The sequence below is a fragment of the Blastomyces gilchristii genome (genome assembly GCF_000003855.2).
Source record: "Blastomyces gilchristii SLH14081 genomic scaffold supercont1.6, whole genome shotgun sequence".
Lineage (NCBI taxonomy): Eukaryota > Fungi > Ascomycota > Eurotiomycetes > Onygenales > Ajellomycetaceae > Blastomyces > Blastomyces gilchristii.
This window is the reverse complement of record NW_003101677.1, coordinates 1,846,075-1,869,218: the sequence shown is the minus strand read 5'-3', so window position 1 is coordinate 1,869,218 and position 23,144 is coordinate 1,846,075. Positions and strand designations below refer to the sequence as shown.

At 47.5% G+C, this 23,144-nt stretch overlaps 7 protein-coding genes across 9 annotated transcripts; 4 read left to right on the top strand and 3 right to left on the bottom strand.

Moving 5' to 3' along the window:
- Window positions 1-16: 16 nt before the first annotated feature.
- On the top strand, window positions 17-4,047 carry BDBG_16923 (glutaryl-CoA dehydrogenase; the record flags this gene model as incomplete). The annotated part of the gene is made up of 8 exons (XM_002625854.2): window positions 17-920; window positions 1,027-1,322; window positions 2,126-2,171; window positions 2,282-2,285; window positions 2,380-2,636; window positions 2,736-3,651; window positions 3,767-3,876; window positions 4,001-4,047. Exons 1-8 carry the CDS (start codon window positions 680-682, stop codon window positions 4,045-4,047), a joined length of 1,917 nt encoding a protein of 638 aa, XP_002625900.2. The 5' UTR covers window positions 17-679.
- A 45-nt stretch (window positions 4,048-4,092) lies between these two features.
- BDBG_03958 (glycosyl transferase) lies at window positions 4,093-6,587 on the bottom strand. Its single transcript, XM_031721477.1, has one exon. It carries the CDS (start codon window positions 4,900-4,902, stop codon window positions 4,630-4,632), a length of 273 nt encoding a protein of 90 aa, XP_031578043.1. The 5' UTR covers window positions 4,903-6,587; the 3' UTR covers window positions 4,093-4,629.
- A 375-nt stretch (window positions 6,588-6,962) lies between these two features.
- Window positions 6,963-10,886, top strand: BDBG_03957 (uncharacterized protein). Its single transcript, XM_002625852.2, has 3 exons — window positions 6,963-7,890; window positions 7,979-8,931; window positions 9,052-10,886. Exons 2-3 carry the CDS (start codon window positions 8,163-8,165, stop codon window positions 10,446-10,448), a joined length of 2,166 nt encoding a protein of 721 aa, XP_002625898.2. The 5' UTR covers window positions 6,963-7,890; window positions 7,979-8,162; the 3' UTR covers window positions 10,449-10,886.
- A 230-nt stretch (window positions 10,887-11,116) lies between these two features.
- On the bottom strand, window positions 11,117-14,545 carry BDBG_16922 (the record flags this gene model as incomplete). 2 transcript variants are annotated; one of them, XM_002625851.2, is made up of 7 exons in its annotated part: window positions 11,117-11,503; window positions 11,596-12,071; window positions 12,151-12,702; window positions 12,767-12,811; window positions 13,611-14,156; window positions 14,270-14,315; window positions 14,378-14,545. In XM_002625851.2, the coding sequence occupies 7 exons, from the start codon at window positions 14,543-14,545 to the stop codon at window positions 11,471-11,473; spliced, it is 1,866 nt and encodes a 621-aa protein (XP_002625897.2). In that variant the 3' UTR covers window positions 11,117-11,470. The 2 variants fall into 2 exon arrangements, with proteins under 2 accessions (XP_002625897.2, XP_031578042.1); XM_031724774.1 differs by having other exon boundaries at window positions 11,596-12,702.
- Window positions 14,533-18,933, top strand: BDBG_03954 (signal transduction protein Syg1). Its single transcript, XM_031721476.1, has 7 exons — window positions 14,533-15,203; window positions 15,308-15,362; window positions 15,458-17,020; window positions 17,078-17,221; window positions 17,286-17,459; window positions 17,525-17,614; window positions 17,669-18,933. Exons 1-7 carry the CDS (start codon window positions 15,190-15,192, stop codon window positions 18,671-18,673), a joined length of 3,045 nt encoding a protein of 1,014 aa, XP_031578041.1. The 5' UTR covers window positions 14,533-15,189; the 3' UTR covers window positions 18,674-18,933.
- A 65-nt stretch (window positions 18,934-18,998) lies between these two features.
- BDBG_03953 lies at window positions 18,999-22,812 on the top strand. 2 transcript variants are annotated; one of them, XM_031721475.1, is made up of 5 exons: window positions 18,999-19,346; window positions 19,428-19,818; window positions 19,890-21,735; window positions 21,787-21,942; window positions 22,025-22,812. In XM_031721475.1, the coding sequence occupies exons 1-3, from the start codon at window positions 19,289-19,291 to the stop codon at window positions 20,950-20,952; spliced, it is 1,512 nt and encodes a 503-aa protein (XP_031578040.1). In that variant the 5' UTR covers window positions 18,999-19,288; the 3' UTR covers window positions 20,953-21,735; window positions 21,787-21,942; window positions 22,025-22,812. The 2 variants fall into 2 exon arrangements, with proteins under 2 accessions (XP_031578040.1, XP_002625894.1); XM_002625848.2 differs by having other exon boundaries at window positions 19,154-19,346; window positions 21,787-22,812.
- Window positions 21,425-22,770, bottom strand: BDBG_03952 (uncharacterized protein). Its single transcript, XM_031721474.1, has 3 exons — window positions 22,449-22,770; window positions 22,319-22,380; window positions 21,425-22,171 (listed from the first exon to the last, which is right to left on the bottom strand). The coding sequence occupies exons 1-3, from the start codon at window positions 22,452-22,454 to the stop codon at window positions 21,700-21,702; spliced, it is 540 nt and encodes a 179-aa protein (XP_031578039.1). The 5' UTR covers window positions 22,455-22,770; the 3' UTR covers window positions 21,425-21,699.
- Window positions 22,813-23,144: the final 332 nt, after the last annotated feature.

Sequence of the window (23,144 nt, the reverse complement as noted above, 5' to 3'; positions counted from 1 at the left end):
TACGGAGTATATATATCACACCGGAGGAGTAAGCGAGTCCTCCATATCTCGCCGAGATATCGTCCGGGTTCCGTGCTTCCACTCTACTGCGGACAAGGCTCTGAGCTTACACTTCATAACAAACCTGTCGATGCTTTTTTGACAGTCACCTCTACCATTGACTCTTACACTCCAGACAATGACATCCATCTGATATGCAAGACCACCTGCAAGACAACCAAGGCCAACACACTAAGGCTGACGTCAAACTGCTATGTAGCCCGGTGATATCAAATGGCGGTGTTGAGATATTGCTCCACTCTCAAACCTCTGGAAATCCAAACTAGAGAATTGGCTACACGTAGGGATACAACATGATCCGATGAGCCGCACTCCCTCAAGCTCTGGTCATCCAGGAGTCCGCTCTAAAAACCGCCACCTCATTTAGTTGAAGTGGCAGTCATCCTCATCATGCAGGGGAAGTACATGCATATCCCTCCCGCGTCACATCGTCTATATGCTGGAGAGTTGGTGTACCGAATTCCAGCTGCATCAGTGCTGACGGGCAAGCTGATGAAAATGCTATAAGTATCTTGGTTTTCAGTGGCAGCTTCTCCTCCATGAAAGGTCCAATCCACAACTCTCTTTTGATATCAAACCACATTCATCAGTGATTAGCAACCCAACAAACTCTGTCAATATGCTGTTTTCCTCAGCCGTGATCAAGTATGCCGCCCTTCTTATGACCACCGGTGCCGTTGCACTGCCGGCGACCATCCCGGGGTTTGAGGCTGGGGTCCGCACTATTTGCTTCGATGAAACTCCCAACATGCATTGCTACTCAGGAGAGAACGACATCCCCCAGGATGTCGACCCAAAGGATGTCAGCTTCATAGCAAGCTATCTTCGCGCCTATGGTCGACAGACTAGAATTGGTAGATGTATGGGCTAATAAATTCCATTATTCACGTAACCTAGGCACGGTCGTGCCCAGCAGGCATGTTAAAAATGCCAATTGAAGCAGACTACTAACCCGTTGACTAATAGTGTTCACCATGAAGGCGGCCGATGCGCCTGACTGTGGAGAATGGATTCTGTATGCGCGTGGCACAGCAGCAGCTTACGCCAAAAAGACCAACCTGACATACGACTCCTCGGTCCTCTTTTCCGATATTGCAGACACCATCGATGGTGGTAAGAAGCCGGAGGCTGACAGCATCCTCAAGTGTCAAGCGGATGGCGGTTCCTTTGGTACGCAGATTGCAGATGTAGCTGCTCCGGCCTACATGACTCAGGAATATATTGATGCAGGCTTCAAGCCTGACGGTATTCTCATAAAGATCGTATCGAACAGACAGGTTTAGCTTGCGAAAGCAAACATTAACGGGATTTCCCTTATGGATGTATGGCATTGACAACAAGATTCAGGTTCCTTCGATGAGTGGTTTTATTGAAGTTATTACTCTAGAGACCGAAGCCATAATATTATTTCATTTTCGCTCCATAGAGGGGTGGAAATATCTGATAAGATTTAGTTAAAATTGTGCCTGTTCAGTAATATAACTGCGATGAGAAAGGCTTCAATAATACGTCACTTGCAGTGGAAAGCTGAAGAAACTAGTAATGATGATATAACGAGATTGCTAACTAGCTCCAGAGCTTCGCTCTGCTTATCGTTGCAGTGTCCTAATGCACTGTACCCTCTATTATGGTGGTCAGAGAGGATACCAGTTAACGTAATTAAGGGGGTGGTTACTATGGGTAGGCTACCATTCATAAATAAATTTCACGGTATAGATTTATTAGTAGTATATTTTATATATCAAAAGTACCCAAATATAAATATATTATTGACTTTTCAGTAGTTAGTTATAAGACGATGGTTTTGATAATTGCTTTGTGATACTTTTGTCATCTCTCTCGCTGGGGGGTTTCACTGTGGGATAAGGTTTCTTCGGGCCGGGGAACATCTTGGCGGCCGGGGATTTTGTTGCCGACACAATCCTGATTCCCGAAGGAACTTCGGCAGCGGCGTATTGTTAATAGTTACCCGAGGGCCATCATTCGGGCCGCGTCAAGCCTTATCAGCGCCATCACCAACGTCAAATGTTCACCCTTCTGCCTCTTGTTTCTATCTCCTTCTCAGATGTACTGCGCCAATGAACTTGCGTTTGACTGGCAACGTATAAATTGTGTGTTCGACAATATTAATTTCTAATCATATTTGCTTTTCCTCTTTTTTTACCCACGTATTCAATCGCATTTGATAAAGGGTCGGTCTGCGACAATAACTAAAACCTAGTCGAGTATGTAAACTTGCCCGGGTGCCTCCTGGCATCTTCGTTCCCGCTCCCTCTGGATTGTGTTGGGATTATTAAACGATAACTACTGTTTCTACAGGGGTTTCCAATTCCGTCCTGTATCCTTCGTGCGAAAATCCAATATGAATCCATTCACTGTGCGACACGCTTTTCGCAGACTCCATGCAGCAAACCACTTTGTTTCAAATAATATCCCGCGACGATACGCGCACTCTACTGCTACATTCAATTGGCAAGACCCGCTCGGCACGACAAATTTATATACTGAAGACGAACTAGCTATCCAAGACACTGCGAGGCAATATTGTCAGGAGAGGCTGGCACCCAGGATCCTAGGTACGGTATAGATACTCCCTGCATTCTGGCGAGCCATACAAAATGGAGGAACAACAAATTGGGCACCTTGACATTGACAAAATGCTTATTTCTATGTAGAGGCATACCGAAATGAAAACTATGACAAAGAAATCATCCGGGAGATGGGCGAGCTCGGTCTCCTCGGAGCCACTATCGACGGATATGGGTGTGCTGGTGTCAGCACCGTGGCCTCCGGCCTTATTACAAAGGAAGTCGAAAGGGTAGACTCCGGCTACCGATCCGGCATGTCTGTCCAAAGCTCACTGATCATGACAGGCATATACAAATTTGGCACTCAGGCGCAGAAAGACAAATACCTCCCTGATCTTGCCAAGGGGAAGAAATTGGGCTGCTTCGGATTGACTGAGCCAAACCACGGCTCAGACCCGAGCTCGATGGAGTCAGTCGCCAAACCGCATCCGACCAAAAAGGGCTATTACTCAATTTCAGGTTCGAAGACATGGATCACAAACTCTCCGATTTCCGACTATTTCCTAGTTTGGGCCAAGCTCGAAACCACTGGCAAGATCAAGGGCTTTATCATCGAGCGAGACCAGTGTCCACCTGGTACACTAGAGACACCCGCGATCAAAAATAAGACCGCCCTCCGCGCGTCCATCACTGGTATGATTCAATTGGACTCCTGTCCTGTTCCTGAAGCCAACATGTTCCCCGATGTCGAAGGGCTCGTGGGGCCCTTTACGTGTCTGAATAGCGCAAGGTTGGGAATTGCGTTTGGGACCATGGGTGCTCTGGAGGACTGCATTGATAGAGCACGCACGTATGCTCTGGAACGCAAACAGTTTAAAGGAAACCCGCTAGCCAAGTACCAACTCGTGCAAAAGAAGCTTGCAGATGCCGCAACGGATGCGGCTTACGGCACTTTGGCGGCGGTTCAAGTTGCTAGGCTTAATGACGAGGGAAAGTCTGTACCCGAGATGATTTCCATAATCAAGAGACAGAATTGCGATCGTGCGTTAGTGGGAGCAAGAACGTATGTTTCTTCAGCAATGCTTCCTCCGAAGCCTGGACCATCCTCCCCCCCCACACCAGCCTATTTCGGCATTTTTTGAATGTGACTGACCTCATTTCTCATTTCCAATCGACAGCCTGCAGGAAATCTTTGGCGGTAATGCCGCCAGTGACGAATACCATATCGGCCGTCATGTAGCAAACCTATTCGTTACCCAAACATATGAAGGGCAGAGTGATATACACAGTAAGTCTTTCCGTACCTGCCCCTACGATCCAAACCTCTGGAACTTGCCCCCGCAGTCACACGTCAAGCTATATCTCCGTGTCAGCCGAAGTTCAAAGCCTAACTAACACATATTTTCCTGCAGGTTTAATTATTGGCCGTGCTATGACTGGTGTTCAAGCGTTTGTTTGAATATTTTAGCGTTACTAGGCTGGGTTTTGGATTACTTTTCCGTGTATGCATCTACAAATTTTTATCTCTGTGTAGCCTAGAATAGAGGAATTATTTAACCGATATCAATCATCGTTTATAAATGATCGCCAAAGCGATAGTCTCTTTCTATGGAAATGCTATCAATATCTCACCTGTTAACTAGATCTATTGGCGATTGACCTCAATCAATGTTAGTGTATGGTCATATCGTCTCAGTGGTCTCGTTATTGATACAAACTCACACCCGCAATCCATAGTCCTCCAGCTTGTCCCAAAATTAACCCTTAAGACTGGGATTTTTATGCACATGTGTCTCATGTGTAGATAGGCCTTGTAAGTACGTATTTATAATCTCCATGCATCAATCATCTTTCATGAGAAGCATAACCGCGGCAAAAATATCTACTATGTAACAATTCTACTCCCAAATGGAGATATATTGGCAAATCATACAACTTCCCCACCATAGGGACTTTTCCAAGTACCTGCATAATGGTGTGTCACCAACGGCGGCCCAGGCACAAAATCCGTTCCCCCGTTCCGTCCGGCCATTTCACACCCTTATAATTGTTGGCTGAAAGGGCAAAAGCGTACCGCGGCAAAATCAAGACATCCTCTATCAATTTCGGGCTCAGGAAGACGGGACACATTCCTGCTGTCCACCATCTCACCTAGCTGCTCGCTAAGACTCCTAAGTACACCTGCCGTCAACCTTCTGGAGCCCGTATAATCTACCACATCGTCCACCATCCCCAACTGCAGCTCTGATGTGCTGGTAAGGTTATACTTCTCCTTTGTCGCTTTGATCTCATTTAAAATATCATCGATAACCATCTGCAGGTGGCGAGAACCGGGTCTAGCTAAAACAGTCCAGCTGGCGAATAGGCGGGGAAAGTCGCTATCCCATCCCACATCGAATTCTAAGCCAACGACGAGGTTTGCATCTTGCTTAAATTGTTCGGGTATCCATCCGTAAATCGAAGTGTCCTCGTAGGAGACGCCGAGATCACTCCAGATCCCGCCCTCGACAAGAAGGAGGAGCTAGCGGAGTAGATCCGCTTTGAGGATGGAAACTGGGAGGGAGAGATAGGTCTCGACAAGGTCCGGGAGGTGGGAAAAGTGTGTTTTGACGCACTCGTCCGCAGATGTATCGGTCAGGAATTCTCTGGTGAAGGTAGGGGTTTTGGATGAACAACTGTCTGCCCAATTCCGAATTTCGGGACTTATGCCTCTTGGATCGAGTTTATACCGGATTTTCTTGGGGATAAAGAATGACGAGGATATATCGTCAAGGTAGTTGCCAATATGAGACGACCGCAAGAACAATAGCTGCCCTCTGAAAGTAGAAGACGAAGAAAGCAGCGCATAGGATGAGGGCCGTGAGAACACGGATTCTGAACAGGGGGAATTGTTTTACGAGGAACATGGATCTGCAGCCCTCGACCATATGCGCGCTAATATCGACCCTGGATTCCTGGGACAAGTGTGTACGGCGCAAGGGAGCGTTGAAAGCACATATGCGGCGAGAAACTGCGACAAAACAATGTACAGTACAAAACCAAAAAAGAAGAGCAACAGCAAAAGGAAAAGAAAAGTCAGTTAAAGAGAAATTAGGAAATGTTTCTTACATCATTATTCAAACAACCTGCCGGCACTCATAATACGAACACGGGTCCGTCTTGACACGGGTTTTGGGTCTCAGGGTGCTGCCATGGAGGTGAGAAATTGGTGCCAATTTCAACTCGGCGAGATTGATATGCAAAGACTCTAATAGATCAGATTAGCCTTTGACTTGTGCGGACATCGAAGGTAACGCGGCGCGGGATAAGTACTTGACTCTCAGCCAGAAGAGCTTACCCGCTGTCAGGCACCGCACAAGGCCAGCCCAGGCTCTTCCAATACGGCATTGGCTGTTAAACCCTTTTGATGTGCAGATTTGCCATGGAGTGAGTCTCTTTTGAGAATGCTCATAGAGAACAAGCGGCCCTACGGTGCTTGATAAAGGATATAGAGAGATTTTGGCATGGAGTTGTTCTCTAGGAACCGGCTCCAATTCTATATCATCTGAACCTGGCTTCAATCTTGTGGTCTGCTGGTGTAGCTGTGATCGAGCTGAGTAGGTTGGCAGTCGTAACTTAACGAGCACGAGCACTCTATTGCTCTGGATTTCAAAATGCAACCTGCCCAGCGCTTCATTTGCGGCTATGTTGTGATTTCCCTCTTATGTAGTTAATAGTATGTATGTATGTCCACCACTTCCACAAAGATTCTGTGAAGAAGTCAAAAGAAAAGCGGTGCACAGAGTTACCGCCCAAGACTCCGTTGGAAGATGAATGTCGCTGGTTACGAATGTTTCAAAGAGCAACAACATAAGCGCAGAAATAGTTGTCAGAGGCTAAGTATTTCAAAGGGCTCTCTGTATTATCGATGATGATTGCCTTTGCAGACAGTTCACAACCTGGATCTGCTCAAGCAGCCTTCGAGTTGTGCGATAGTGTGTAATAATGTCCATACAATAATGACTTGCAAAGTAATCGACGTTCCATTTTGGCCCACTTTGGGGTACCTACCGGGCTATATAACTACTATATAACTATACTGCGCAGGGGTGTTTGTTTATGAGACATCCCTCTCTAACGGAGTACAGTACAGTACTTCCTCCTCGCCTCTTATATCTTGTACCGTTGGAGATACTTCGCTGCAGGGGAAGGGCTAGATAGCTCCCGCGAATAATCTTCTTCACAGGAAACCGATCACAACCCCATATCGGCTTTTACTCTATGCTTTTTTTTTTTTTTTTTTTTTTTTTTTTTTTTTTTTTGCGATGGGTTCGAGGATCCGCACAGTTTCGAATGATCCGCAAGCCATGATATGATGTGCCACTCGGTGATTGGGCCAGCCCCCCCGGATTTTCTGCGATGTTGGATATAACTAACGGAGTAGTTAAAGGTACGCGGTTATGTGAGCCAGCCCACACTCTCATCAGATTGGCTTATGTGGTTATTTATGTGGAGAGCGAGTTGTGGCCGGGTTAAGGGCTGGCTGCGGGCGGGCGGTGGTGGCTCAGAGTTCCAATTCCAATTCCAAGGTTGGTTGGTTATTTAACTTAAGTCCGTCGCAAATGCAAAATGCATCCAAAATCAACACTGTATTTTGTTCGTTCAGCGAGGAGCGACATTATTAATTAGAATCTGAATTCACAGCTTTCTTTCTTTCTCAATCCTTTATCGACGGAGCCTCTGAATCAAAGTCGTTTCAACTGCAGCAGCAAAACCCAAAGCTATTATTGGCAGCAACAACAGCAGCAACAGCAAGCAAGCAGAAGAGAGAAGAAGAAGACGGGCTGGGCGTATTTTACTGGCCACGGATAACTAAGTTAAACTAATAACTAACTAACTTACAAGTCCACAGTTCCACGCACTTTAGCCAGATAGATGCACCAGTCACAGCAGCTTTCGCAGACCTGCTGATGCCCGCTGCTGTGCCATCATATCATCCCATCCAAAGGCCCAAGGGAATCCTGCTAGTTGGGCCGTGGGTGTGCTTTGTGTGCTTGTCCCGACTTGCTTAACTTAGTTACTTACTAGTGTATTCTTTCGTTCGAACCAGGCGCCGTTTCTCTTCTCCTCCAACCCCCCCCCCCCCCCTCCGCGGCATCGTGTATCATCGCAACCCTCCAACAACTCTTGCACATGAACTGCGAGTGCCTAGACAGACATCTGGAGAAGAATCGCACTGGCTGCCTGATCTCCTTGATTATTATTATTCAACACGCCCTCAAGCCGCGTCCACGCGAAACTGTGACTGCCGCCTAGCTACTAAGTTAGTTAACCGATAACATAGCGTGTTTGGTTTTCGCGGTGTGGTGTAGTTAACTCAGGAACACTGACGCCGATGAACTATCGAACAGGCAAATAAATGCGGACAGAGCTGGTCGAGATCGCGGATTGAGTGACTGTTTCCTGTCCTTCTCTCTCCTTCTCGATTCAAGGCTTGATTGACATACCTACCTATCCAGCCCAGCCTCCACTCGGCGCCCAGCGTTATCTTTTTGACTTCGTTTGCCGGTCGCATAATGGTTCGATAATTGGCGCATGCCGTTGTTGGAGTCAACCGTCTGCCAATCTCCGCTCGAGCGCAATCGAACTCACTATACACACACCTTTTCTCAGCCCTTCGTGTCGGAATATTCTGCGTCGCAACCTGGGGAGGAAACTCTTTCTGAGTGCTCAAAAGGAGCCCAAATGTCCATGATGGCGCCCGTCCGTCTTGAGGAACTGGACAACGTCTTTGATGAACACCCTTCGCTAACCGCCTCGCTTGAGGACTTCGAGGACTCTTCCCGCCCTTCACCCCTCCTCGATCTCCCATCTCAACACTCGGGATTCCAATCTGAAGATACCAATGACCGTGACCCAGACACAGATATAGACTCTAGCATTGACGATCCCTGGTCACCCCCGGTGTACCAGCAACGGAGATACCTCTTGCAACAGCAACACTTTCCCCCAACACCTGGCAGCGCTTGGTATCGGCACCAACCGTATCTACGTGACAAGCCGGATTTAAAACCGACATATGATTGCAGCCCTCTGCGGTCAAGAGAAGTTAGTCCGCAATATGAAGACGCCCTTGAGAAACCTTTGGTCACTGGAGAAGATGACCCCGCTGACCTGACGATACCTGCAAATATACCCTTACCCGTGGGCGCTGAGTCACCGCAGAAGGGCAGGTCGCCTAGCCCTGCGCCTTCGATAAAGCTCGAAGGGAAAGCCCAGGGAAAGAATGAGAGTAATCCTAATAATACCAGTGATCAATTCGATCTATCACCCCAGGAACTTACGTCGGATTCTTTTACAAATTGTAATACATTTTCAATTTTTCCTTGATTAGAATCTTTGGCTAATATTGACGCCATCTACCTATTTTTTTTATTTTTTTTTGTCCGGTTGTAACCCTTTCTTGTGCTAACTTAGTATATAGATATCCGTTTCGCCGTGCGTGCGGAAGTTCAGCACCGGGAGCCCTTCGATGCATTCTTCAACTATGTCAGCCAAAAAATTGATTCCGTGACCAAAAGCCGCACAAACACCGTTTTATCCTTCCTAATAGGCATTATTTCCTTCGTAATTATCCGTGCTCTTTTCCTCCCTCCTATCCCCCTGCCCGTCCCTGATCTGGTCAAACTTTCCGGCCTCGCGCGCTCCTTCGAGCCATTGATATACTACTCCGAAAATGGCGTCCAACAAATCGGCGCATTGCAAGAAACCGGAGTCGCCGTCTGGGATTTGGGCGAATCTGTGCGTGGCACAAATATGACAAGCGCCCCAGTCATCGTGCGGCAGCTAGACGAGCTCTCCGAGTCCCTCAAGACCCTCTCTCTAGAACTAACCCGCTTCTTCGCCAATGTCGATGCTGACATCGACTCCATCCTGATTGTCATGGACTGGGCAAAACGTGAACTGGAAGCCCTCTCTTCGCAACCCGCGCACTCCCTTCCATCTATCTTCTTCGACAACTTTCACTCCCTCCTTTCGCGTCTCGGCGCGCTCGAAACCGCTGTAACTACATCCCCAGACGGCAGCAAATCGCCCCTCCCTTCTCCTACCCGCCTGGGCTCTCTCATCACAACAATCTTCGGCACAACCCGCTCGCAGCGCACCCACCGCACCCTCACTCACACCTTCACCGAATTCCTCGCCGTGCTCGAGGAGTCTATAAACAGCGAACTGACGCATTCGTCCGCCCTCTTCGCCCTTTTCGAGTCCATAGACCGCCAGTTCCTGAACCTCCAGCGGACGGTTGTGCGCGAGTCGGACGCGCAGGAACGTGCGGAGGGTGAGATGCTCTCATCGCTGTGGACGCGTGTGCTGGGCCCCAACGCCGCTGCGCTGCGCAAGTATGAAAAGAACCGCCAGCTGCTGTCGTCGGTGCGGCAGCGGACTGTCGCCAATAAGCATCTTCTGATGGACCATCGCGGGAAGCTGCTGACCCTCAAGGTGAATTTGGAGACGTTGCGGAGGAAGCTGGTTAGCCCGCTGGTTAGGAGGAATGATTCGGTCGGTTTTGGGCTGTTAGGGGCCAGCGGTGGAAGTGGTAGTGGCGGGGATAGAGAGTACATGGGCAGAGGGGTTGGAAGTAGTGCGCAGGGTTCGGTGGAGTTGGTGGTTGAAGGCCAGATTAAAGGGCTTGAAGGTGCTTATGAGTATTTGAAGGGGGTGAGGGAGAGACAGAAGGCAAAGTTGATGGAGATGGTTTACGGGGCGGGCAGTCGAAGGTCTGGCACTGGGGCGGGAACGGGCTTGTTGGATGGGCTTTCGGGAGATGGGGCAGGATTGTCTGGCACTGCTGGAGCTGTAGCTGGGGGCGGCGAAACATGATCAACCTTTGGGCTAAATTTTGGATCACTCCCTCTTCCATTTGATGTATTCTCTTCACTTTAGTTCGTTCCTTTTCGTGTCATTTCCTATGTTTTGCGTTTGGTGTTCTGTGAGGGCTGTTTTTCCGTTCTTTTAAACCGGAGCCGGAAGGGGAGGGGGGGGGGGGTTGAATATTTTTTGTATTTAGGAGTGAACAAAGCGAAAACGATCTGAATTCGTGATTATCTCCCGCGGTCTTTCATCCTCTTCCTATTTTCCTTCTACTGAATAAACACATCATGGTCAATATCTGCTTGATTTCAGCCCCTACGCATCGAACCATCGTTAGCTCGAGTGAACTGTTATCCGCTTTCCGAGACCAATTAAAACCTATACATATATTGCATTCCTGGCTAATGTACCAAGGAATGTCAGTGTGATGCCGCACAGTAGACGCCCATGCCATGAATGAAAACGAGAACCAGTCACGTATCGAGTGAGCTGTCTGCTTCCATACTAGGGAGATATATGATGTGATACGCACACGCTATGGACAGATTCACAGGTATGATATACGGAAAAGAAATTCATCTTGTTTCAATCCAGCCTTAATAAATATAATACATAATAATAATATCGGAAGAAACGAATGCCTGTCTAAAACCGTTCTAGGGAGGGAAAAAAAAAAAAAAAAAAAAAAAAAAAAATCGACCTCACAATTTTCATCTGGCATGCTTTCAATTCTCGAGGAATATCAACATAACATAAAGTTGCTCCGAGATTAAAAAGCCACTGAACTCCCAGCACACTGCGTTGGTCTTTTATATTAAATTCTTTTTGCTTAGATTTTTTTTCACATGTATGTGACGTCTAGGATAAGAAGATATTTTACACCATGATCTCTCATGAAATTCGAGGGTCCACAGTGGTACGGAGGTTGGCGACCAAAGTCGCTCAGCGCATAAGGGGATCAGGCGTAGAGCATGTGCCACGAACGAATAGGTCGTTCGCGGTGTAGCAACCTACCCAGGGGGCGGACGAAGTTATATATATCCTTTCAGAATCGCGCTCTCCGCCTACATTCAGTGAAAGGTTGGTGTTAGCATTTATATATATATATTTGGACCAAGACATTAAAGGAACTAGAAGGGATTTTATTAAAACTCACGTTCAAGATACTACTGCCTGATGCACCTAGAACTGTATTATGACTGAGAGCAACGAACTGAATGTCAAAAACCCCACTATCATCTTCCCTAATCCTCCCTACGCTGCAAGCATAGCCCGCTTCGGTGTCTCTATCGAGGCGGGGCTGCGGCCTGTCCACATCATCTAGAACATGAATAGCCTGCCTTGGCGCGGAAGGGCACCCTAGCAGTTGAACCTCTGATTTGTACTCTCTCAACGCATCGCGGACCTGGCTCGCGGTGGGTGCAGGGCGATTTACGAAGCGCAAGGATGCACAGACGGTATGGCCGTCGAGCACTGGGACGCGGTTGCACGCAACGGAAACTTGGAGGGGTTGTTGGTCGCTGAACCCAGCGAGGTCTGGGTTCAAATTGCCTAGAATCTTGCGTGATTCGGTGGCGATCTTGCCCTCCTCGCCAGGGATGAAGGGTACGATGTTATCGAAGATGTCCATGCCTGACACAAAATTCAGTAAGACAATTGACGAAAGGGGTCATTCTGCCCACCACTGTGACGATATATGTATGGTACTTACTGCTGACGCCAGGATAGCCTGCTCCTGACACAGCCTGCATGGTCACCATGCTCACTGACTCAATAGGGCCAAACTTTTGAATAAGTGCCTTGGCCGGAATTACCAGTCCCACGACCGCACAATTTGAGTTACAAACGATCAGTCCCTTGTCAAGTCCATAATGCTTCCTTTGCGCCGGAATCACATCGATGTGCCCCGCGTTCACCAAGGGCACCACCAGGGGTACTATAGGATCCAGTCGATAATTCTTCGCATTGGAAAAGACAGCAAAGTTTGCCTTGAGAAATGCCATCTCAATATCACCAGCAGCAACAGGATCCAGGCCGGAGAAAATGATATCACAGTCTGAGAATTCAGAGGGGGCACAGCGGCGGACGGTCAGGTCTGCAACGCTGGCAGGCATCGGCGACGCTTGTTTCCAGCGCACGGCATCGCGATATTTCTTACCCGCTGACCTCTCCGAAGCACCTACCGCTACCAGTTCGAGTAAGGGGCTTTGCTCGAGTAGGAGGATGAAGCGCGTTCCCACTGCGCCGGTTGCTCCTAGGACACCTGGGGAGGTATTAGCAACGCCCTCGTACTTTCACATACAAAGTGACCAGAGAAATGGCCTTACCGCATCGCTTTTTTGACGGAGTTGACATGTTATAGCGCGATTGGGCTATCAATATTCGTACCAATGTATTGACAATATCAAGAAGTCCGAACCCGGAGGCGTGGGGGAAATATATGACTCGACAGAGATAACGGCGAATATATATTCCGGCGGGGGATACATAGCTAACATTACAGGGACTTGGCATAAGTTATAGGAATTTCACATTCTCTTGCTATCCTATTATTATTATTGGCAGCTTCAAGGATCCCAGTCGCAGTGATTGAAGATGCTCAATACATGGATACTAGATTATCGACACTAGCAAAATCTGAATCCTCGCACTCGAGAGCGCAGGCAATTGCTTCAGCGCAAACGCAAATTTTATCCTCCCTAGCAGAGTGCAAACGCTAATGTCACCACCACCACCACCACCAACTCGGCCATGAGATTTAAGGGATGGGATTAATGAAGCTATGAAGCTTGATGGTCGGCAAAAACACATGACTACATCATTTGCGAAGGAGTACGAGGGCACTGCAGGTGTCTTGAGACGGGGCGTCCGGAATAGTTGATCGATGTTCACGACCTCTGTGATGCCAAATCTGAACCATTGTGAGAAGAACAAAAAGAAAAGAAAATTCGCCAATTCCAATGGGGGTTTCCTCAAGGATGACAACGGCCAATCCGATATCTTGTGAATCGGCATTGTTAGAGTTGTGGCATATTCTTCAGAAACCATTTTAACGGGTCAACAAACCGGTGGAACTCCCGCATCATTAGTTAAAGATCTTTATTTATTACGTCACAATATCTTCATCAGTCTCAACAAAGCTTAAAAACCCTGGCATATGACTCTACCGACTACAAGGCTTGAAGCCGGCGGAAGTGGAAGGGATAAAAAACAAGGCACCACCAATCCACGAGGAACCGGTAGGGGGATTGGAAAACTGGGCTGCAATGGTTTCGAACTTGGTTGGATTGAGGCCAGGCTCCGGCTGGGGGTGGTGGGACAGAACTGCCTCGTGGCCTTTGGAACACACAACCCCCCAGGAGGAGCTTTTCGTCCTGTCTCCTTTGTGGTACAGACCAGAAGAGAGCGAATAATGTATTTCAAACAGTGTTGCCGGAATTCTCCACGTTGCTACAACCCAGTCATCAGGCCTAGAGATGTGACAGGGGTGGCGGTCCATCGGACACCCCCGCCATGCTGGAAAAAATGCTGGGGAGAACTTCAGGATGGGGAAATTTCGCGCCCAATTGAAGAGGGCAGATGCAAGGGGCGGTGACTGGGCTCTCATCAGGTGCGAGCTCATCCAGAGGATTTGGAGCAGAAGGAAATCTGCAAGCCACTCGAAAGCAGTAGCATTAAATAACCTGCCAATAACGGTACGTAAAAATATGAGCTCATCTATCATTATGCTCAATGCTCAATTCTGGTTGGTCCAGAAAGAAGAATTGAACCCAACAAACAATACGGATGGATTAGATCTGCTAGTATTTATTATGTTTCGACTGACATACCATATGGGCTGCTAACTATCATACCATACTGGTGAGTAGTTAAGAACTGTTGTAGTTAACGTTAATTATCAAATGCTGTCAAAGGTGAAACATTAGTAGTAGGCGCACAGGCAGCGTTGCCACAAGCCAGCAACCCGATTGGCCTGAGGCCTTACGCATAGTAAGAACTCCGTAAATTTTCCGAGTTCCGGGGCTGGCTGTGGTGCTTGGATAGTGACACTGGGGAGGTCTTTGCGCTTGACACGGCTTGGCAATTGAGCTGACAATGATTGACATCGCTTGGAAGGCGAGCCCTACTGGCTGCTGCGAGATGTTTTGGCGAGCGATGAAGATCTTTTGCTGTTTCCAACTGTTTCCAGCCCTGGATGGCCTAAATCAAACCCGCGTGGGCAAACGTGGCTAAAGCCGCTAAAGCCGCTAAATACACACTGCAATCTGTCACTTCTGTCACTCTGCAACATTGCCTGCCCAGAAGGACGCTTGCCCAGGCTTGCTCCCTAATTTTCCCGGGCTTCCAGGCAGGACCAGGCCCCATTCCGGGCTCACTCCGCTAACTGTTAGCGGTAATACGGGTAGGTAGAGCGTGCCCGGCGGCTGACCCCCATCCCCCCCCCACCCACGTGAAAACCTTCGATTTTCCAGGCCTGGATTGGATTATTCTAGTTATTCTTCTTTTTTCCTGCATCAAACAACTCAAGGCGGGATCAGCTTTTAATCCTCTCCAGAAAGACCCTTCATCATGCTCTACAATTGCATATTTAAAATCAGGTTTCCTAGTCTGTCTCTCGTTTTGTCTCGCCGTTCCCCCCCCCCCCCCCCCTTTTCCCCCCCTCCTCTCAATTGATCGTCCTCATTTGACAAATGAACAATAATGCCATTGTCGTCGTTTAAATGTTCCTGTATCTGTACATAGTAGTATCATGAAGTTCGCGAAGTAAGTTGAATGCATGACACCTAATTGTGATGGTATTCAGAAAAAACCTTTTGTTTTCCATAGCTTCAGTTATCTAGTTATAACTAACCAATTGCTCATTATAGGGAGCTCGAAGAGGATTTAGTACCCGAGTGGAGGGCGAAATACTTAGATTATAAGGTATGCAAATGTACAGTACATACATATACCCAGAGCGTAACTACTTCCACTTTTCTTATTGCTCCTAACACAACCGTTTGCTTCCTACTATATAGGCTGGCAAAAAGAAGGTCAAGGCAATTTCTCGAGCTCTTCGTCATGCTGAACAGCAATCTCCTTTTGCCCACCGTAGACGGCTCAGCCAGATCTTCCAACATGAAGATCGCCCCAATTTCGATTTCCCTCGATCGCACTCCCTCTCGCATCAAGTGCCCCCCTTGGCTCGGGGACAGAAATCCCCTGCCTTCCTGGAACGGCCTGAGCCTGCTCTACGCGATCCCAGCCGTGGAAAGTATGGGGATACGCTATCGGTTGTCGTTCCAGAAAGACGCCCTCTGAAGTCTCCCGGGTCCCGGTTCAATGAGCAGCCTGGCAGTTACGGCAGCATTGTAACATCAACCCCGCAGCAGGTGTCGCCCTCAATTCCTCCTTCTCTGGAACTTCCGGGCCCTGCCTTGGACCTAGAGGACCCTCATTCCCGTCCAGGAACTTCAGTTCGGAGTATGCCGTGGTCGTCCGGGGTGGATGCTATACAACCCATAAAGGCTGCCGGGGATGCTGCTGATAATAATGGAACAGTGGAATTGACAAACACTCACAGTGAAAACTCTACCTCCACCAACCCCCGAGGAGCTAACAATGCAGGCCGGCTAAGGGGTCATTCAGTTCCTAGCCGAGTGCTAAATAGCCAAAAAGCTCGCTTAAAAAATGTGTTTGCTTCTAGGACTCACAACGACCATACAATGATGCGTGGTCCTGTTGATGCTTCCATGGCTCTCAAACATAAAGAATCGGAATTTTTTGCCTTTTTGGATAAGGAGTTGGGAAAGATCGAATCGTTTTATCATATGAAAGAGAAGGAGGCCAGTGACCGGCTTGTAGCGTTAAGGTCACAGCTGCATCTGATGAGAGATACTAGAGTCGCGGAAACTAGGACCAACAAGCGGAATCTCGAGGTTAAAGCCCGGCTCGTTGCTTCCAAGTCTGACACTGCTGCTTCCGTAATGAAATGGAAGACTCCTCTGGGAGATAAACTAAATAAAGCACGGTCGAGAAAGACTTCGAAAGCAATGGAACAACTTGCAACTCCCTCTGGTCCAGTACCAATGAGTTCCCACCCTGATGAGCAGCGAGATTTTGTCCGCCATGAAGATTTATATGATGTTTCATATCGGTCTGCCAAAAGGAAGCTGAAAATTGCTTTGATAGAGTTCTATCGTGGTCTGGAACTCCTTAAGGCCTATGCTGACCTAAATCGAAAAGCGTTTCGCAAAATGAATAAAAAGTACGACAAAGTTACCAGCACACGCCCAACCGGTCGCTACGTTTCAGAGAAGGTGAACAAGGCCTGGTTCGTCCAAAGTGAGGTCGTGGAGAATCACATGGTGTCCGTTGAGGACCTTTACACACGCTATTTCGAAAGAGGGAATCGTAAAGTGGCTGTTCGCAAGCTTCGTGGCAAAACATCAAGAACTTATGATTATTCTTCGAACGCCTTTCGAAATGGCTTAATGCTTGCTGGTGGTGTTGTCTTTGGTGTTCACGGCCTGACACATGCCGTTCGCCGGCTGCACTATGGGGATCCCGAAATTCGCCTGTACACCGCGAACTTGCTCCAGGTTTGTTACATCGTTGCTCCCGTTTCCATTTGGGAATTTGCTAATTTTCAAATTCAGATATACGGTGGGTATTTCCTTGCCGTCTTCCACTTTCTTCTTTTTTGTCTGGATTGCAAAATTTGGGGCGCATCTAAAATCAACTATGCCTTCGTTTTTGAATTCGATACTCGCCATGCTCTGGATTGGCGAGAGCTGTCGGAGGTAATGTATAATAATCTCATACATTTGTTTTCATCGTCAATCTGCCAGCTAACCCGCGATATAGTTACCTTGTTTCTTTTCCCTATTACTTGGAATCACTTTATTACTGAACTTCCGCTGGGTGAATAGCGCGTACATATACTGGCCTATTCTTTTAATAGGCATCACCCTAATTATATTGCTTATCCCAATTCGTTTGTTCTACCATCGAACTAGACGATGGTGGGCCTATTCAAATGTGAGTAGTTTAGGGGGCCGATGTAGCCCGTTCCGTCCCTGTTTAGTTATGCTAATAATACACAGTGGCGGCTTTTACTCGCGGGTTTCTACCCTGTCGAGTTTCGAGACTTTTTCCTGGGCGATATGTACTGCTCCCAGACATATGCCATGAGTGTAAGTAGTCTTGAATTAAATCGCATACGTGGAAAAAGCTAACAGACACCAAAGAACATTTCATTATTTTTCTGTCTATACAACAAAGGATGGGATAATGCACCGAGGTGCAATTCATCACACTCACGAGTGATGGGCTTCCTTTCGACAGTTCCATCTATCTGGCGCTCCTTCCAATGCATCCGACGTTATTTAGATACTAAAAACGTTTTCCCCCACATTGTAAACCTTGGAAAATACTCCTTCTCAATCCTCTACTACATGACCCTCAGTCTTTACCGAATTCACGAAGTGGATCAACTTCGAGCCATCTTCATAACCTGTGCCTGTATTAACGCTATCTACACCTCTATCTGGGACCTTGCCATGGACTGGAGTCTGGGAAATCCGTACTCCAAACACCCTTTCCTTCGGGATTCGCTAGCCTTCCGTCGTCGCTGGGTATACTACTTAGCAATGGCCATCGACCCTATCCTCCGTTTCAATTGGATATTCTACGCCATCTTCCCCCATGATTATCAACACTCGGCCATCCTTAGCTTCATCCTCTCATTCTCCGAAGTATGCCGACGAGGAATGTGGTCTATTTTCCGTGTCGAGAACGAGCACTGTACAAACGTTGCCCGGTTCCGCGCCTCACGAGATGTTCCACTTCCGTATGAAATCCCATCCCCATCCAGGGCCTCACTTGAGCGATTAGAGGAGCAACACGATCCCTTACAGCAAGGGAATTTGCTGGAGGATTCCCAGACTGCGACCGGAGTCGACCTCGAGAATCGGCCTTGTTCGATTCGACAACGCAAGATGTCAACTCCACCGGAGCTAACACGGACGCTGTCTCGCGTGGGTACGATGCTTGCAAATGCCCACGCACAGGATTTCGAGCGGAGAAAGCAGCCAGGGATCCTCAATGATACCTCCAAGGACGAACTTTCGCCCTCGCGCCATGTCAGGGAAAATAGTAGCACGGATGAAGAAGCCGAGGAAGATGACGAGGAATATGATGAGGAGAACGATGAGGAACATGAGTTCCAAGATGCTGAGATGCGCGTATCATGAGCGGATTTACTTGATATATTTCTTGATTCTTTTGAATGGCTTCTATGCCCTTACAAAAAGTTCCTGCTAATGTTTGATGATGATGACTATATTGAAATCTTTTGTTGCCCTCTGGATATAACAACATTGGCATATACTTATCTTCAGACATACTACACATATACACATAGATTATACACTTAGATATATTGGTTAAGCAAAATACATACCAGTTGTTACATGAAACAGCTTCCCCTACCTGCGTATAAACGATAATCGATCAGCGCGTTAAACAAACCCTGTCTACCGAGGTTTAAGCTTTTTCGGCAACGCGGCAAAATATTCTTCCGCCTCCTCCTCCACGGCTATTTTGGCGACATCTGATTGGTCGGAAATGGCATCATCACCTGCGTTTCCACTGGGTGGAACCATTCTTGGCGCCAGCTTACTCAGCCGGAACTTTTTTTTTTTTTTCTCCTAATCCTCAGCTTTGTTCCCATCTGCTTCTGTTCAACAACCTCGATCCCTCCATGTCCTCATTCTAGATATAATTTTGTCTTTGTCCCGTTGATATACATCGCCTTAGCGCTGTCAATTGCCAATTTGTTTCGCAGGATCGACCAATAACTTGACACGATGGTCTCCGCAAACATTGGGACTAATAACAAGGGCCCTAACAAAACCCCTCAATACCGTCAGTATAACACCAGTTATCTCCCCTCCTGTCGGTCTCTGGCAAAAAAAAATTCTGTTGAACAGCTACTAAATCCCGTAGAGAGAGTCGCTTCGCAACCTGAGAACCCCTTTTCCGCCCTCATCACCGACCAATCGATCGCTGTAATCCCTTCTTTCACCCTTGAATCCGGAGTCACCCTACACAATGTTCCAGTCGCATATACAACAAGAGGGACCCTATCACCCTCGGGAGACAATGCGTTGGTCGTATGTCATGCCCTGAGCGGCAGTGCAGACGTCAGTGACTGGTGGGGCCCATTGCTCGGTGGCCCTGGCCAGGCTTTTGATATAACCAGATTTTTTGTGGTTTGCCTGAACAGCTTAGGCAGCCCATACGGCAGCGCGAGTGCTGTTACATATAAAAATGGGGACAGGAACAAAGGCATATACGGCCCTGAATTCCCGTTGACAACGATCAGAGATGACGTGAAGTATGAGCTGAGCAGTATCCAACGACTTTGACTTTTTGTGATGATAAGTGGCTGACAAATTTCGCTTCCAGAATCCACAGACTTGTCTTGGATGATCTAGGAGTTCGGCAAATCGCAGCAGTGGTAGGAGGCTCTATGGGTGGGATGCTTGTTCTGGAATATGCATATTTTGGCAAGGACTACATACGGAGTATCGTGCCAATCGCCACTTCAAGTCGCCACTCAGCATGGGGTATCAGCTGGGGCGAGGCGCAACGCCAAAGTATATACAGCGACCCGAAATATGAGGACGGCTATTACTCCTTCGAAGATCCCCCTGCAAGCGGTCTGGGCGCGGCTCGCATGTCCGCTCTGCTCACCTATCGAAGCCGAGATTCATTTGAATCTCGTTTCGGCAGAAATGTCCCTGACCCCTCGAGAAGACAAAATATCAACGGCATGGCACGCCTCCCCACACCCCCCAATGAGCATCTGGCCGTTCATAACGATGGCCACAAGAGTACCCGACCCCTGCCACCAACGCTCCCATCGACGGACAATACAGACCTAGAATCCCACGCGATGTTCACCGACCCCCAGTTCAATGGCACCACGCTTTTCTCCGCGCCGGACTCTCCTTCCTCCACAACATCTCTCAAAACTGGCAATCGCCCAACAACTTACTTCTCCGCCCAGTCATATCTGCGATACCAAGGGCAGAAATTCGTGAAACGATTCGACAGCAATTGCTACATTGCAATCACACGGAAGCTTGATACCCACGACGTCTCCAGACACCGAGTCGACCCTAACTCCAAAACCCCAGTAAAAGATGCCCTCTCGCAAATCCAGCAACCGGCACTGGTCATTGGCATTGAAAGCGATGGCCTATTCACATTTGCTGAGCAGCAGGAGATAGCAGATGGCATTCCAGATTCGCGCTTAAAAAACATTAATAGCCCCGAAGGACATGATGCCTTCCTTCTCCAGTTCGAGCAGGTTAACCGCCATATTCTTGAGTTTTTCAGGGAAGTCCTGCCCGACATCATGAGTGCGCCTGGTGAAGATGCCAATGGTGTTGTAGCCCAAGTGGGCAAGCTGACGAAGAGTAGCACCTTTGGTGAAGCTGAGGTGGAAGATATAACCGCTTGGTGATTTAACATATTGCCTTTCATTTTTCTTTTTTTCTTTTATCTGTAAATCTATTTTCTAGATTACATACATTTCTCGATGACGTTCTACGATGTATCATTTTATTTATGCTTGGGCGTTCATTTTTGGGCGGTTGTTTTTTAGACGGCATCCAACTGCTGTGCGTTTATGGCGTATTTCCCTGCTTTCGTCTTCTTTTATTTGTCGTGTTCTCATGCACATACCCCCCCTGCATACATCACCGGCCTTCACATGCTCAGCTGTAATTAATATATTCCCAGGCGATTCAACAGCCTTCTCTCATTCTAACTAATCCCTAACAATACACTTCCTCGTATTTTCACCTGACTATCCCGGAATGACCTTATATTAAATATCGGACCTTCTATGCAGCAAAATACAGGTGTAGCAGCAGCCCTCAATCATGCTACATAACTATTACAAGACTCCTCAACAAGTATGTCTATATAGCTCCTTTCTTTTTTTTTTTTTTCTCCACACTCACCTTGGGGTGTATCTAAGCAACAGCACTGACTTCGATAGTAATATTATTACAGGAAATAAACTAGCTGTTAAAAATCCGAGTTATTAAAGGCCAAAGAATGAAGACCTCATACCACTTGTGCCAAGAAGCACAAAAGGAGAGCAAATACAAAATAAGAGAAGCAATACACTAAATAAGGGACCGAGACAAGCTTAAGTCGATACATGATGCGCCACCCCCAGGACGCAACCCGTTGGAACGAACCCTCAGGACCAACAGTAGTCTGCGTCACAGTATATGTGGTAAGTCCACCCAGATCCGTCTGACAATAGTCCACCTCTGAAATGGTTTAGCCGAGACGCCTTCTGAGCAATGCAACCCGAAATGAGCCTGGCCATCATATCCGTGCAGACCTTCGCATTGATCCGCCCCGCTTTCCCGTAATTGATGATTTCGATGCCCATCGGGACAAAGGGCAACGGGAAGTTTTTCCATGCGTTTTGGAACCAGTAGGTATTTTCCTTCTTGGAAGAGCGGCGCGTGAATCGATGGCCGTTGTTCTGATGGCAATATTTCTTTGTAACTTCATAGATGTTCTTCCCCTTGATATTATCCCGCTTCTTGCCAGCCTCTCGAATGGCATATCTCCCGTTGGCGGCAAACTTGTGCCCCTTGTATCTGTGGTCATAGCAATCCAGAGCGGGCCCCCCACGGGCGCTGAGGCCGAGTTCGGTTGGACTAAGGATGGAGGGAATACTTTTATCAGCATCAATGTCTACGCATGAAATGACAGACTCGAAGCTTTGGCTAATGACGGAAGACTAGAATGATAGAAGAGGAAGGGGGTCAAACGACGAGTTGAAAATAAAATGATATGACACATACTTGGGCAAAGCCAGAGTGCTGGTAAGAAGCCCAGCAAGGGTCATCAGGGTGAGGGAAAGGAACTGAAGAAATGATGATCAGCTTCAAGCAATATCTTTATTATTCTAATATAATTGATCCATTTGCGTACCTTCATTGCTAAGTTTCGATTCTACTACAGGTTCCAAGATAATAGATATGAAATGAATGTCCGATCACTTGGTGGGAAAGGAGAGATCAACCACTGCAAGTGTCAAAAGCCGAAGAGGAAATTTAACGAACAAAATGAGAAATGAATTAGGTTGAAGGAAAGAAGAAGAAGTAGAAGTAGAGCCGGGGGGATCATTCATTTTTATATGCTCAGCTTTGCTCAACCCTTTTCTAGTTATGTGCTTTGCAATCTAGCTTCACCACCCCCGGCCGCTAAAATTCTTTTGAAACAATACTACGCTGTAACTATCCGCTGTTCTAAGGTGCATGATACTATACATACCATTTTTAAGCTTGTCTTCGCAGAAGCTCTGGGTCGTAGGGTCTATACCGTCTTGTCATTCAGGTCCTGCATATAAAACTCTCCGAGAAGGAGATGTAAACAATTACAACCGACTAGACGTTTCAAGAATGAGTGGGATTGATTGAATGTAAGCTCAATCCCTGCCTGCTCTTTTAGTCTTTAGATGGGCGGGAATATCAAGTTGGCTACGAACTCATGGAGGCATTGGACCGAGACCAGCGGCAAACGGTCAGCGGGGTCAGAAGCTTCATCTTGTTTTTAATACGCATCTGCATTCATCTAATAAGTCCTAGACAATGGTTTTCCTTGAAAGTGTCAAAGGGAGAAAAATCA